General features: G+C 42.6%; 1 protein-coding gene and 1 pseudogene across 1 annotated transcript in view; both read right to left on the bottom strand.

Moving 5' to 3' along the window:
* Nucleotides 1-4,025: 4,025 nt before the first annotated feature.
* LOC109918594 (cleavage and polyadenylation specificity factor subunit 1-like) overlaps nucleotides 4,026-15,201 on the bottom strand; it is a 46,973-nt gene continuing 35,797 nt past the window's right edge. Inside the window, exons 13-17 of the mRNA XM_048617662.1 lie at nucleotides 13,741-13,792; nucleotides 13,002-13,096; nucleotides 8,627-8,701; nucleotides 7,845-7,925; nucleotides 4,026-4,304 (exon numbers count right to left, since the gene is read on the bottom strand). Of these exons, the coding sequence (XP_048473619.1) occupies nucleotides 4,026-4,304; nucleotides 7,845-7,925; nucleotides 8,627-8,701; nucleotides 13,002-13,096; nucleotides 13,741-13,792 (582 nt within the window). The remainder of the gene's footprint in view (nucleotides 4,305-7,844; nucleotides 7,926-8,626; nucleotides 8,702-13,001; nucleotides 13,097-13,740; nucleotides 13,793-15,201) is intronic.
* On the bottom strand, nucleotides 8,831-9,478 carry LOC125486146 (annotated as a pseudogene).

The raw sequence follows: 15,201 nt of genomic DNA, 5'->3' as shown, positions 1-15,201 counted from the left end.
GACCCTTCATCAGAAAAGCTTTTCTGATGAAGGGTCTAGGCCCGAAACGTCAACCTTTCTGCTCCTATGATGCTGCTTGGCCTGCTGTGTTCATCCAGCCCTGCACCTTGTTGTCTTGGGTTCTCCAGCATCTGCAGTTCCTACTATCTCCGGTATTTTTTTCTTGCTGTTTTTGTTGTAAATGCTGAGAGTTACAATGTCATTTTTGGGCAAAGTTTGGAATTAAAAGGGTGCTATTTTTCCCAGAATTAACATCCACCGATACACTTAGCCAGAGCATCTGAGAGAAATGTAAATGTCGTTCATGAAATGTTTTAGAGACACTGTCCATGCAGCCATCACAATCTCTATAAATCACAAAAAGAACTGCTGCCTTTTCAGAAATATAGCAGAAGAACAAGAACACCAGTTATTTACTGCAGTTTTTCTTGGGCTAAAGGAATGCTGAGTTTCTGGAGATATCAAGAGCTGAAGCCTTCGCCAATATAGAGAAACTTGGAATAACAATTATACTTCAGCTGTAATAATATATTCATTCAGAAAAGTCACTGGCAAAGCCCCCATTTGTTAAGCTTAATGGACTGAGTGGCTTGCTAACATATTTCAGAGGGCAGTTAATGAATCAACCACATTTGCAATGGAATCTGGAATCACATGTCCAATTGGTCATAGAGATACACAGCACAGGAAACAGACCCTTCAGTCCAACTCGTCCATGCAGACCAGATATCCAAAATTAATCTAGACCCATTTGCCAGCATTTGGCGGATATCCCTTTAAGTCCTTTCTTTTCATGTACCCATCCAGATGCCTTTTAAATGTTGTAATTGTACCAGCCTCCACTAGGAATTTTTGATTTATTTATTGGCGCACGTACCTATGTACAATGAAAAGTTTTGTTTTGCATGCAGTTCAGACAGATCACAACATAAGAGGACATACAGATAATAGGGTGTTTAAACAGAGTGCGTGCGGCATAGAAGGTTACGGTTGCACAGCAGCTGCCACTTCCTCTGGCAGTTCATTCCATAGATGTACCCCCATCTGGGTGTAAAAATGGCCCCTTAGGTCCCTTTAAATCTTTCCCCTTTCACCTTAAACTTATGCCCTCTAGTTTTGGACTCCCCTACCCTGGGGAAAGCACCTTGGTTATTCACCCGATCCACACCACTCATGATTTTCTGAAGCTTGATAAGGTCACCCCTCAACCTCCAACACTCCAAGGAAAAAACCACAGCCTATTCAGCCTCTCCCTATAGTCAAACTCTCCAACCGCAGCAACATCCTTGTAAATATTTTCTGTAGCCTTTCAAGTTTAATAACATCTTTCTAATAACAAGGAGACCAGAACTGAACGCAGTATTCCAAAAGTGGCCTAACCAACATCCTATACAGTCGCAACATGACATCCCAATTCCTACACCCTCAATGCACCGACCAATAAAAGGCAAGGGTATCAAACGCTTTCTTCATGACCCTGCCTACCTGCAACTCCACCTTCAAGGAACTATGAACCTGCACCCCTAGGTGTCTGTTTGGCAACACTCCCCAGGACCTTACCATTAACTGCGTAAGTCCTGCCCTGATTTGCCTTACCAAAATACAACATCTCACATTTATCTAAATTAAACTCCAGCTACCACTCCTCGGCCCATTGGCCCATCTGATCAAGGTCCCATTGCAGTCTGAGATAATCTTCCTCACTGTCCACTACACCACCAATTTTGGTGTCATCTGCAAACTTACTAACCATTCCTCCTACATTCACATTCTAAATCATTTATGTAAATAATAAATGGTAGTGGACCCAGCACCAATCCTTGCGGCATCACGCTGGTCACATGACTCCAGACTGAAAAACAACCCTCCACCGCCACCCTCTGCCACGTACCATCAAGCCAATGTTACATTGAACAGTACAGCATGGAAACAGGCCCACGATGTTGTGCCGAACGTGATGCCAAATTAAACTAATCCCTTCTGCCTCTCCTTGGTCCATATCCAAATGGCTAACTCCCCCTGCATTCCATGTGATCTAACCTTCCTAACCAGTCTACCATGTGGAAACTTGTCAAACACTTTGAAGTTCATATAGATAACGGCCACCATTCCGGCTTCATCAATCTCATGTCAGTTCTTCAAAAATTTCAAATCATAGTAAGTGAGACATGATTTCCCACACAAAATCACCTTGATTATCCCTAATCAGTCCTTGCTTTCCCAAACACATGTAAATCCTGTCCCTCAGAATTCCCTCCAACAATTTACCCACCACAGGCTCACCGTTCTATAGTTCCCTGGCTTTTCCTTATCACCTTTTTTAAATAATGCCACCACATTAGCCATCCTCCAGTCTTCTGGCACCTCATCCATGGTTGTCGATGATTCAAATATCTCAGCAAGGGGCCCAGCAATCACTTCCCTAGCTTCCCAAAGTTCTGGGATACACCCTGATCAGGTCCAGGGGATTTATCCACCTTTATGCGTTTTTATCCACCTCCTCTGTAACAGGGACACTTTTCAAGATATCACTATTTGTTTCTTCAAGCTCTCTAGGTTCCATACCCTTCTCTACAGTAAACAGTGACTCGAAATACTCCTTTAGTATCTCACTCATATCCCATGTTTCCACACATAGTCAGCCTTTTTGATCTTTAAGGGGCCCTATTCTCTCCCTAGTTACTTTTTTGCCTTTAACTGTACTTATAGGATCTCTTTGGATTCTCTTTAACCATATTTGCCAACGCTATCTCCTGTGGCCTTTTTTCCCCTCCCGATTTCCCTCGAGTATACACCTACTGCCCTTATACTCAGAGGGATTCACTTGATCACAGCTGTCTATACTTGACATGTACTTCCTTTTTCTTGACCAGAGCTTCAATTTCCCTAGTCATCCAGCATATCTTCCCCTTCACACTAACAGGAACATACTGTCTCTGGACTCTCGTTACCTCATCTTTGACAGCCTCCCACTTTCCAACCGACCCTTTACGTGCAAATAGCATCTCCCAATCAACTTTTGAAAGTTTTTACCTAATACCGTCAAAACTGACATTCCTCCAATTTAGAACTTTAACTTTTAGATCAGGTTTATCTTTTTCCATAACTATTTTCAAACTAAGAGTTATGATCACCGGCCCCAAAGCCACTGACACCTCAGTCACTTGCCCTGCCTTATTTCCCAGGAGAAGGTCAAGTTTTGCTCCTTCTCTCGTAGGTACATCCACACACTGAATAAGAAAATTTTCTTGTACACACTTAACAAATTTCTCCCCATCCAAGCCTTAACACAACGGCAATCCCAAACTACGTTCGGAAAGTTAAAATCTCTTACCATTGCAACCCTATTATTCTTACAGATATCCGAGATCTCCTTACAAATTTGCTTCTCAATTTGCCACTGACTATTGGAGGGCCTATAGTACAATCCCAATAAAGTGATCATCCCTTTCTTATGTCTGAGTTGCACCCAAATAACTTCACCAGGAATATCCTCCCAAGTACAGACTTAATGTTAATGTTATCCCTAACCAAAAATGCCACTCCCCCCTCCTCTCTTGCCCCCTTTCTATCTTTCCTATAGCGTCTTTACCCTAGAAGATTAAGCTGCCAGTCCTGTCCTTCCCTGAGCCATGTTTCTATAATAGCTACGATATCCCAATCCCAACAATGAGGTTGTTGGTTCGCTCGCCAAGTTGGCTGGCTTGGTCACCACGCTGAATAACATCAACAGATGAAGCGTTGTCGTTCTACTCCGCTTGGAATTTATATGATCCAGTCTGTTAGGTTGGATTGCGTCATTTCCGGTTCTTCTTTGCCTGGATTTGTACATGGGGTCTAATTCACGTTTGTGGACTGCATTACAGGTTGAAGACTAGGCCTCTAGGAATTCCCGTGCATGTCTGCAGTTGGTTTGAGCTAGGTTAGACCATTGCTTCATCGGAGGCTGCACTGATGATGTTACCTAGCACAGTGACGAAACGTCTGTACGATAACCAGCCAGCTCGGCAAGCAAGCCAACAACCTCACTGATGCTGTGTCTGGTGGTGGTCTGCTTTGGCATCTTCGTCATGTCCCAGGGTTCTGTTGCACAGGTCAGCGGCAGCTTTGGCAATGAGGTGGTTTCGGCCCAGCATCCCTTTGGGCAGCTTATGCGAATTCTTCCTTCCCAGGATCAGTGACGAGATGGTTCCTTGGGGCAGCTTCTGCGGGGTCTTGTGGCCCAGGATTCCAGTGGCCTGACATTGATGGCCTGCTTCGGTGGCAGCTTCCGGCCCTGTATGGTGGTCTTGCAGTGGTACTGTCTTTTCCCAAACCCAGGAGCCATGAATTTAACTAAGATGGACTTTGATTTAAATTTTATCTATGCCTTCTATTACTAAAGTAAACGTCATCAAATGGCGACTTAAACTTTTCACTTTTTTTTGTAAAAAAAAATACAATGTCAATAAATGACTATTCTATTCTCCTTAGTGAGGGCCACTACACTCACCTCTGCCCCTTGATTCTCTATGTTCTGGTAAGGCAAGGTAGGAACTTTCCTTTTATTTTAATCCAGTCATTATTAGACAGTGTTTGTGGAGTGGTATACTCATCCTGTGAAATGAGTGCGCTCAGGGAGAAGTCATATGTCCCTGACAACTATGTCTACAGGAAGTGTGCCTGCCTGCAACTCCTGTCAGACTGCATGGATTAGTTGGAGTGGCTCTTGCACTCAATGAGGAGCATACAGGAGAAGAAAGCTTTAGACATAGAAGTTTCAGGATCTGGTCACACCAAAGGTTCAACCAGATAAATGGGTGACCCCAGGAAGGGCAGGTTTGAAGTCCAGGAGTCCTTGGTGGATACTCCCCTCTCAAATGAATATGCCATTTTGAACACTGTTGAGAGGTGGCCTGTCAGGGGATTGTAACGGCAGCTACCAGATCAGTAGCAGCAGGACTGGCATGGTTATACAGCAGGGAAGGTTGAAGTGCAGGTGTGAGGTAGTGACAGGGGACTGTATAGTCAGGGCTCAGGCATTTCTATGGCCGCAAGCAAAACACCAGGATGGTGTGTTGCCGCCCTGGTGCCAGGGTCAAGGATGTCTCTGAGCAAGCACTGCATACTTTGAAAGGGGAGGGTGACCAGCCAGAGACCACGGTCCATATTGATACTAACGGCATGGGCAGGAGGAAAGATGAGGTCCTGCAAATGTAACTTAGAAAGTTACATTTAAAAGTTAAAAAGCAGAACCTCTAGGCTTGTAATCTTTTAATTACTCCCTGTGCTACATGCTACTGAGGCCAGACATAGGAAAATACAGTTGAATGCATGGTTAAAGAGCTGATGTAGGAGTGAGGGCTTCAGATATCTGATATTTGGGATCTCTTCCAGGGCAGGAGGGACCAGTACACACAACATGGTCTCCTCTACACCGGACCCGAAACATTAACTCTTTTTTTGCCTTCACAGATGCTGCCACACCTACGGAGCTTTTCCAGCAACTTTGTCCTTGTTCCTGAATTACAGCATCCGCAGTTCTTTCAGTTTTTATTAAGGTATTTGGTATGCTTGCCTTTATTGGTCAGTGCATTGAATATAGGAATTGGGAGTTCATCATACAGTTGTACAGGACATTGGTTAGGCCACTTTTGGAATACTGCATGCAATTCTGGTCTCCCTGCTATAGCAAGGAAGTTGTGCAACTTGAAAGGGTTTAGAAAAGATTTACAAGGATGTTGCCAGGGTTGGAGGGTTCGAGCCATAAGGAGAGGCTGAATGGACTGGGGCTATTTTCCTTGGAGTGTCAGAGGTTGAGGGGTGACCTTATAGATGTTTTATAGGGCAGGCCTACTCCTGCTCCTAGTTCTTATGTTCTTATGAGGGGCATGGATAAGGTAAATAGGCAAGGTCTTTTCCCCAGGGTGTGGGAGTCAAAAACTAGAGGGTATAGGTTTAAAGTGAGAGGGGAAATATTTAAAAGAAACCCAAGGGGCAAGTTTTTCATGCAGATGCTGGTCCACGTATGAAATGAGCTGCCAGAAGAAGTGAAGGCTGGTACAATTACAACATTTAAAAGGCATCTGGATAGGTATATGAATAGGAAGGGTCTGGAGGGATATGGACCAAATGTTGGCAAATGGGACCAATTAATTCAGGATATCTGGTCGGCATGGACAAGTTGGACAGAAGGAATTATTTCCATGCTGTACAGCTCTGACTCTATGATTTTGCGAGACCTGCTGAACTTTTCAAGCAATTTTATTTTCAATAAGGAAGCACTGGAGCTTTAAAATATGGAAATAACTCCATACTATCTGCCACAGCACTTTAATTGTAGAAGACCACAAGACCATAAAGAACTGGAGTAGGCTGTTCAATCCCTCGAGCCTGTTCCGCCATTCAATAGGCTCATTACTGATTTGACATTCCTCAAATCCTCTTTCCCGGATTTTCCATGTAACCCCTGATCAAAAATTATTTCTATCATAGCCATAAATATACACAAGGTCTTTGCCCCTATAGCTCCCTGTGGCACACAGTCCCTGAGAGAAGAAATTCCCCCTCATCTCAATCTTAAATTGGCACCCCTATATTCTGAGACTATGCCCTCTGATCCCATACGCCCCAATGAGGGGAACATCCTCTCAAATGTTTACCCTGTCAAGCCCCTTAAGAATCCTAAATGTTTCAATGAGATCAGTATGTACTGAAATTCAGAAGAATGAGAGGAGTCCCAACCTGTCCAATCTTTGCTCATAAGACAGTCTGCCTATACAGGGATCATCCTAATGAACCTCCTCTGCAATGGCTCCAATGAAACAATGCCTCTCTTTGAAAAAAGGGCCAAACTGGTCACAGGTACTCCAGATGTGGTCTCACCAGCAGCTTGTACAGTTGCACTAAGACTTCCCTACCCTTACACTCCAACCCCCTTGAAATAAGGGCCAATATTCCATTAGCCTTCCTGATTACTTTCTGCACCTGTCTGCTAGCTTTGTGTTTCTTGCACAAGGACCCCAAGTCCCTTTGTGTTGCTGCTTTCTGCAGTTTTTCTCCATTTAAATAATACTGTTCCTTTGTTCTCCCTTCCAAAATGAACAACTTCGCATTTTCCCACACTATACTCCATTCGCCAATTTTTTGCCCAGTTACTTAACCTATCAATATCTCTAAACTGTTTATATCCCTCTCACAAATCGCCTTTTCACCAATTTTTGTGGTGTCTGCAAATTTGACTGCAGTATATTAACCCCCTTTCTCCAATCCACTAATATATATTGTACTCAAATCCTCTCACTATGAAGGCTATTATAACATTTGCTTTCTTGTACATCAGCTATTGAAGGTAAGCATGCACGTGGTCAATGACATCCAGGTCTCACTGTGCATCCCATCCGCTCAATTTATAGCTGTACAGATAATAATCTGCCTTCCTGTTTTAAGTTACCAGAGTATATAACATCACATTTATCCATATTATACTGCATCTGCCCACTCACTCAGCTTATCCAAATCACACTGAAGCATCTCTGCATCCTCCTCACAATCACCCTTCCATCCAGCTTTGTTTTCTCCAAATGTGGAGATATTACATTTGGTTCCCTCATCCAAATCATTAATGTATACTGTGAAGAGCTGGAGCCCTAGCAATGATCACTGCGTTACCTGACTAGTCACTCCTTCATTTGGAAAAAGACCCATTTATCCCTTCTTTGATTCCTATTTGCCAACCAGTTTTCTATCCAAATCAATACATAACTACAAATCCCATGTTCTGCATCTCGGATGTCAAGCTTTTCTAATTTCAAACCATCAAGAAAATATGACAGACAATACCACAAGCCAGCATAGTCTATTACCTGTAGAACAGAGAGGGCACCATTCTTTCCATATCCTGAACACACAACTATCTCCAAGTCAGGTTCTGGATTATTCTGAAACTAAAATGAGATGTAAGGTGAAACATAACGCTATTGCAGAAGATTTCAAATCTCACCATTTGTACTTGAAAACACTTCATAACATTGTCAAATTCCAATAGGTGTGGACTTTTCCAGTTCACTTTCTGTCCTAAGCACCATACCTCCTCTGCAGGTAGCAGTGTGGTGCAGCTGGAGAGGGTGTGTGTGTGTGTCTGCTGGACTGCTAAGTACCTAAGCCAGCAGTTGGCCCTGCTTCACAGCAGTCCAGCAGAGAGGCTATTTTCTCTTCTAGCTCAAAGTAAAAGGCAACAAAAGATGATGCCCATGAACTGCACAACTTCAATTTAGGATGGCCTCTTCTTGCCAGACCTCCCAAAAACTCTAGAATTAATAGTGGTGCAAGCTATAAGCACCTAATTTAAATAGTGAAACTGCACTGGCAACCACATATCGACAATTTGACAGTTGCCAGCTTGGACATGCATAATTTTCCATAAATTTGCATAAACCTGATCCAGCAAAGGAGAAAAGATTGCAGATTCTTGCTACATAGATCCACCAACTGCATCTCTTCCAAACTTTACTTTGATCTGGAAAGGTCTCAGCTTGGCTACCTTTATCAGTTGGGACCAGCTTGTCCTCAATCACATATCCCCACACCCTAACCCTGTCAATCTTGCTGTATAATTATATACTTTTCACAACCAATTCGCACTCACCTCTTCGGAAAGGAAAGCAGGTTCTCCCATTGAGGCATTTACACAAGGGCCAATATTCAATATACTGTCACAGACCTGCAGGGAGATACAAGGGAAAGTCAGTCACTGCAGGCAGCTTAAACTCTGGAGCAATCAACACCATTGTTGTCTTTTTGCAATTTATTTTGTACAGGGTTTTTTATTGTCAATTCCTGAATGAGTATATTAAACAAGAATACCATACTGTTTCAGCACTGCAGTTTACTTGGCTATTTTGCTTTCAACATTCTTCTCAGCTACTTTCTTCAGTTTCAAAACTTTTTCTTTTTCCTCAGTGAAACTTGGCTTTTTCTTCACACTTCTTTTCAACAGTAACTATAACTGCCTGCTATTTCCAGCCAGCAAGATGACCATGAAGTGCAAGCTTATGCGTTGGCTTCAAACACAATCTTCAGGACTGCTGGTACAACCATACGTTTTCTCTTGTCATTTGGAGGAGGGATCCTATCGAACACCTTCAATCTGTCTAAGCAGCTTTACCTTGCTTTGTCTTGAAGTAGTGTTCATCCATTGTGCAAGAAAGCAAAATACTTAAGTTTGTCACACTTACATCCAGAAGGGTGTTAATCCCTTCACACCTCACTGCCATCACTTTATCACCTCGTAAGATCTGTTTGGCCACAATGTCAGCCAAATGGCCAAGGAAATGACTTTGGCCAACAAGCAGCAGGACCCTGTTGAAGACATCTGCCACAGCGACAAATTGGAAGGAGGTACAAGGTTTCCTGGCTACACAGCGGGGATTCATTGCTCCATGAAGTACTGGGAAGCCCCGCCTCTTCAACAAAACCAGTTTCCAGGTTCTGGGCTTCATTCCACATAGACTTGAACAGCTAATCTAGACGAACAGCATCATAATGAATCTATATCAAAGGTAATTCAATGCACGTGAAGAGATTTTAAATGTTTGAACAATGTATTCAACTATATAACTATTTTAACTTTTTCTGTCAATTAGTATAATTGTATTTGTGGGAATCTTGACAAATGAAGCAGCTCTCACACTGGCAATAACTTTTAAGCAGTTGCTTGATTACCAAACAGTGAGGAAAATCTCAATATCCCTCAGCGTTCACCCCAACTATTACCTGGTTTGGCCTTAGGAATCGCACTCCCCAAACACAAATACTAACAATTTGAGATGGCCAGAAACCAGTGGCAGGCCAGTTAGCCTGAGCTCAGTCGCTGGTAAGATTTTAGAATCCATTGTTAAGAATGAGACTGTGGAATACTAGGAAATGCATGTTAAAACAGGATTGAATCAGCATGGCTCCATCAATGACAAGTTATGCCTTACAAATCAGTCAGAAATTCTTTGAGGAGGTAAGTTAGCATAATAAGTAAGTTAGACAAAGGAGAGCCAGTGGACTTGACCTATTTGTTTTTTCAGAAGGCCTTTGACAAGGTGCCACACAGGAGGCTGCCAAATAAAAGAAATGCATATGTTAGGGACAAGGTACTGGCACGGATAGAGGACTGACTGGCAGAAGGCAGACAGTAGGAATAAAGTGATCTTTTTCAGGATGGCAATTGGTGACTGATGGAGGTCCATGGGGTTCAGTGTTGGGACCACAACTATTCTCGTTACACATTAACAATCTGGACGAAGAAATTGAGGGCAATGTTGCTAAGATTGCAGATGATACAAAGATAGGTGGAGGGGCAGACAGTGTTGAGGAAGCAAGGAGGCTGCAGAAGGACTAGACAGGCTAGGAGAGTGGGCAAAGAAGTGAATGAAGTGACAGATGGAATACAATGTGGGGAAGTGAGATGTTATGCATTTTGGTAGGAAGAATAGAGGCATAGACTATTTTCTTAATGGGAGAGGCTTTGGAAATCTGAAGCACAAAAACACTTGAGAGTCCTAATGTCAGCATTCGTTTCAAGAAGGCTAGAATACAAAAGCAGAGGTGTATTGCTGAGGCCATGCAAGTCTCTGATCAGACTGCATTTGCAACATTGTAAGCAGTTTTGGACCCTGTATCTGAGGAAGGATGTGTTGGTCCTGGAGGGGATCCAGTGGAGGTTTACAAGAATGATCTCAGGGATGAGGGCTTGTCACATGCGGAGCGGTTCTAGACTCTGGGTCTGTACTTGGGAGTTCAGAAGGATCGGGGGGAATCTGATTGAAACATTTCAGAATATTGACAGGCCTGGATAGATTGGATGTGGAGATGTTTCCACAAGTAGGAAAGACAAGGACTTGAAGGCACAGGCTCAATGTGAAGAGATGGCCCTTTAGAACTGAGATGAGGGATTTCTTCAGCCAGAGGGTGGTTAATCTTTGGAACTCATTGACAGAGGCGGCTGTGGAAGCCAAGTCATTGAGTGTATTTAAGACAGAGATAGATATGTTCTTGATTAGTAAGGATTCAAGGGTTATGGGAAGAATGCAGGAGAATGGAGTTTAGAAACATTCAGCATGATTGAATGTCAGAGCAGACTTAGGCAATCAGCCCAATGTCTTATGGTCCTGAGCAAAAACAGAAGTTGCTGGAAAAACTCAGCAGGTCTGGCAGCATCTGTGAAGAAAAAAATCAGAGTTAACGTTTTGGGTCCGGTGACCCTTCCTCAAAACTGATGGTAGCTGGGAAAATGTTGGTTTATATGCAGAAAATAGGGAGGCGAAGGGGGTAGGGAATAAACAAGAGGATAGAGCCCGTTGAGAGAGAAGAGCAGTTGGATAGTATCGTTATCAACTCCTTTGTCTATCCAACTGTTCTTCTCTCTCTTCGGGCTTTATCCTTCATTTACTCCCTAACCCATCCCCTTCCCTATTTTCTGCATATAAACCAACATTTTCCCAGCTACCATCAGTTCTGAGGAAGGGTCACTGGACCCGTTACGTTAACTCTGATTTTTTCCTTCACAGATGCTGCCAGACCTGCTGAGCTTTTCCAGCAACTTCCGTTTTTGTTCCCGATTTACAGCATCCACAGGTCTTTCGGTTCTTATGGTCTTAGCTGTTTCAGGAGTAGCTCTGACCAATCTTCAACCCTACTCCCCATAATTCAAAGTGACTATCAAGCAAGTTTGACACAATGATGCACCATTGCTCTAATGTTCCAAGTTCCTTAGGAACACAATGATCAAAACAACAGAAACAGTCTTCAATCAATGAACAGATTTCTGAACCACTCCCCTTCACCTCTGTCCTTCAAAAGACCCACCTGCCATAAACTAGTGCTACATACTATTTTCACAAAGAGGTAGGAATGCTGTTAGCATCTATCCATCTCAGGCGAGATATGAACTCTGACCAGCATGTGCATCACTTCCATACTGAATGCAGTCTGTTGTGGCTGTACAGGCTAATTTGTAAATGACAGTCTCTTCAGCAGTGTGCACGTGAACAGCATTAACATGAAGTAAACTTGTGTTTTTACCTTCCGACGGTCTCTATTTCCACTATCTATTCATTTCTTTTGCCCTCTTTGTCCATGTCTTTGCTGACTGCTCAACCCCTGGTACTAAAGTCATCAGCAAGGATTTCCCATGTGTCTGGCTCCGATCTTGGACAACCAGAGATCTGCCTTAAACATCCATGTATCACAGATGAGGGTGACCTGTAGGCTCACAATGTGGGCATCTCTTTGGGAATGCAGCCATTACCCATTTAGCTATTATGACCGAGCCAACCAAGTTGCTATTGACATGAGAAGAAAACATACTGGGACTCCCTGCATATAGGTATCCTATGAGGAGATGCCCAGCATTCATCTACAGTATCGAAATGAACTTTTTTAAAAAGTGCAAAATCCAAAGCAGAGCTCAGCAAATACATTCTTTCTTGGCCTAGAGATTCTGGTTTCTTTACTCATTTACCTCCTGCCTTTGTATGATGTGTATGGTTCAATGCAGGATTTGTCTAAACCAAATTTCCTAAATGATGAGCTAAATTCCAACATTACTTCACAAAAAAGTTCAGGGTGACTTCAACTAAAAGCTCAAATCCCCCTCCAGTATCACAGTGTTCCCAATTATTTCATGTTTCCGTTATTTATTTCTGTCTTCTTTGACATTATCAGGAATTTCTGCCTCAGTATCACAGAATATATCCGCTCCCAGTGCTAATGCAGCAGAAACACTGACATTTAGTAACCATAGCATTCCACTTTCCCCCAACCCCACATATCTCACCATTCCCTCATGACAATTACACAGTTAAAGTAAGTTGGTATGTGTGAATACCAATCTGCAGATTTATACACTGAATTATAGATGTAATTATAACACTAAATCATCTTAAGCATTAATGAGGTGGAAACTTTGAATGTACAGGAGGTTTTCAGTCCTCTTACGGATCATCCGTGACATCCAGTAAATCAGACCTTACCTCAAAAGAATAGGTAGCCAGCTGAGTGCCAGATTGAGCCTCGTTCCCATACACTTCAATCTCATCCATCTCATCCAGTAAAGCAACATCACCAGCTGGAATGCAATGTAAAAGTGATCAGGGAGTACATGCTTGCCGTCTTCCCCCCACTCCCAATGTAACGTGCCATGTTACTCAGAGTATGTGTAAGCTGGCAACATTCTAGTCAATTGTTCGAGTGTGCGAAACAGGACAAATGGATGAGAAAGACTTGACAATCACACATTTCCTGCCTATCTCAATCTTTGGTACGAGGCGAATGAAAAGAGAAGAACAGTAGGATTCTGTCATCAAACCACATAAGATGAAGTCAAATAATACCATGCTTTTTAATTTAATTACACCTTAGATGATATTTCACTGTACATAACCCTGATAACTTGTGCCCACTCCTCAGAAAAGTGATTGAAAATTACTGATTTGCAAAAGAACCAAATGTGACACAAGAAAAAAAAAATTCACAAGCAAATAATTTGTGCTTGGAATGCTCTTCCTAGAAGCATGATGCAGACAGGTTCAATATACATGTTCAAGAGGCAACTGGATGATTATTTAAACAGAAATAATATGCAGGGCTATGGGGACAGGACAAAGAATGACACTAGGTCATAATGCTCATTTGGAAAGCTGGCCCAGGCAGGTTGGGCTCAAAAGTCTCCTTCTGCATTGTAACAATTCTATGATCCAAGGGGCTACTCACCAATCCAACCTGCTGACAAATCCAGACGCTTCTTTTTATTGGGTGGTTCATCCTACAGAACAAAACAAATCGAACCCAAAATCAAGTTATTTCTGGCGTCAGAAAGAATGGCTGTTCCAATTATATCCCAACATCTACAGTATGTTCCTCTTTGCTGTTCTTTTCCCTTGTGCTAAGTTTTTATAAAAAAACTCTTCTCCAGAAGACACAGATTCTTGTGATGGAAACGTTATGCAAGGTTCGGATCACCTTCCCTAATATCAGGCTGAGTGTTTGCTTTTTGAACTGGGTAAATGGTTTTAGCTCCACGATCAATCCCAACGAATTCGAAGTGGAGCTCAGCCAATCCTCACTAACAGAATCATTATGTAAAGAAACCTGAAGGAGGCTAGTTGGTCCAGCAGGCATGTGCCCGGCTCTTCTGAAGAGCTAGTGAATTTGTTCTATACATCCATTACCTGGTAGCTTTGCAAATGTTTCATTTACAAGTACTGATCCAACTTCCTTTTGAACGTTACTAATGACTCTGGACCCACTACCCTTCAAGCAATTCAAAACCTCAGAATTGTTACAACACATTCAGCCATTCTGTCTACACCAGCTCCCGAAAGGAGCAATTACCGCGCGCCCCCAACCTTTCTTAACTCTTAAAGTCATTATTTCCTTTTCAGATACAAATCCAATTCCTTGTGAAATTGAAGCCATCTCCACCACATTCTCAGACAGCACATTCCAGATCCTAACTGCTCACTATAAGAATACATTTTTCCTTATCCTTTAACAATTACCTCAAATCTGTCTCTACTTGTACCTGATCCTTCCACCAATGGAAACTGTTTCTCCTCAGATATTCTGTCCAGACCTAGTAATTTTAAGTACCTTTATCAAATCTCCTCTCCTCCCTGGTCTCTTCAATTTTTTTTAAAATTGAAGTTCCTCATTCCTAAGGCCATTCTTATGAATCTTGGTTGCACCTTACATTGTGAAGTGTAGCACCCAGTTCTGAAAACTTTGTTCAGACTCCAAAGGAACACAGCTCTTTATTTTTGTACTCTACACTATTATTAATGAAGACTAGGATACTGTACATTTTAACTCATTCATGGGATGTGGCATCACTGGCCAAGCCAAAGTTTACCGTCCATCATTAGTTACCTTTGAGACAGCGGTGATGCATTCTTGAACCAAATGATGTTTGGTCAGCACCAAGAAACTGGTCTGTGGAGTGGTGTCTGGTTGATGACAAAACCTGCCTGCCAACAACTTTTTGACTGGTTTCTGAGTAGCTGAATAGATGTGGGTATAAAGGATATAGTGAAAGCCTTCGGATCTCTGCAAGGGGAAATGGTATTCTCTCTCTCTCTCTTTGCATTGAAAACTATCTAAAGTTAGAAGAAATAGTAAGAACTGCCGATGCTGGAGTCAGAGATAGCACAGAACACAGCAGGCCAGGCAGCGCCA

This window comes from Rhincodon typus, chromosome 2 (genome assembly GCF_021869965.1).
Source record: "Rhincodon typus isolate 14 chromosome 2, sRhiTyp1.1, whole genome shotgun sequence".
In the NCBI taxonomy this organism is placed as follows: Eukaryota; Metazoa; Chordata; class Chondrichthyes; order Orectolobiformes; family Rhincodontidae; genus Rhincodon; species Rhincodon typus.
The sequence above is the reverse complement of the archived record's forward strand: the minus strand, read 5'-3'. Positions and strand labels throughout refer to the sequence as shown.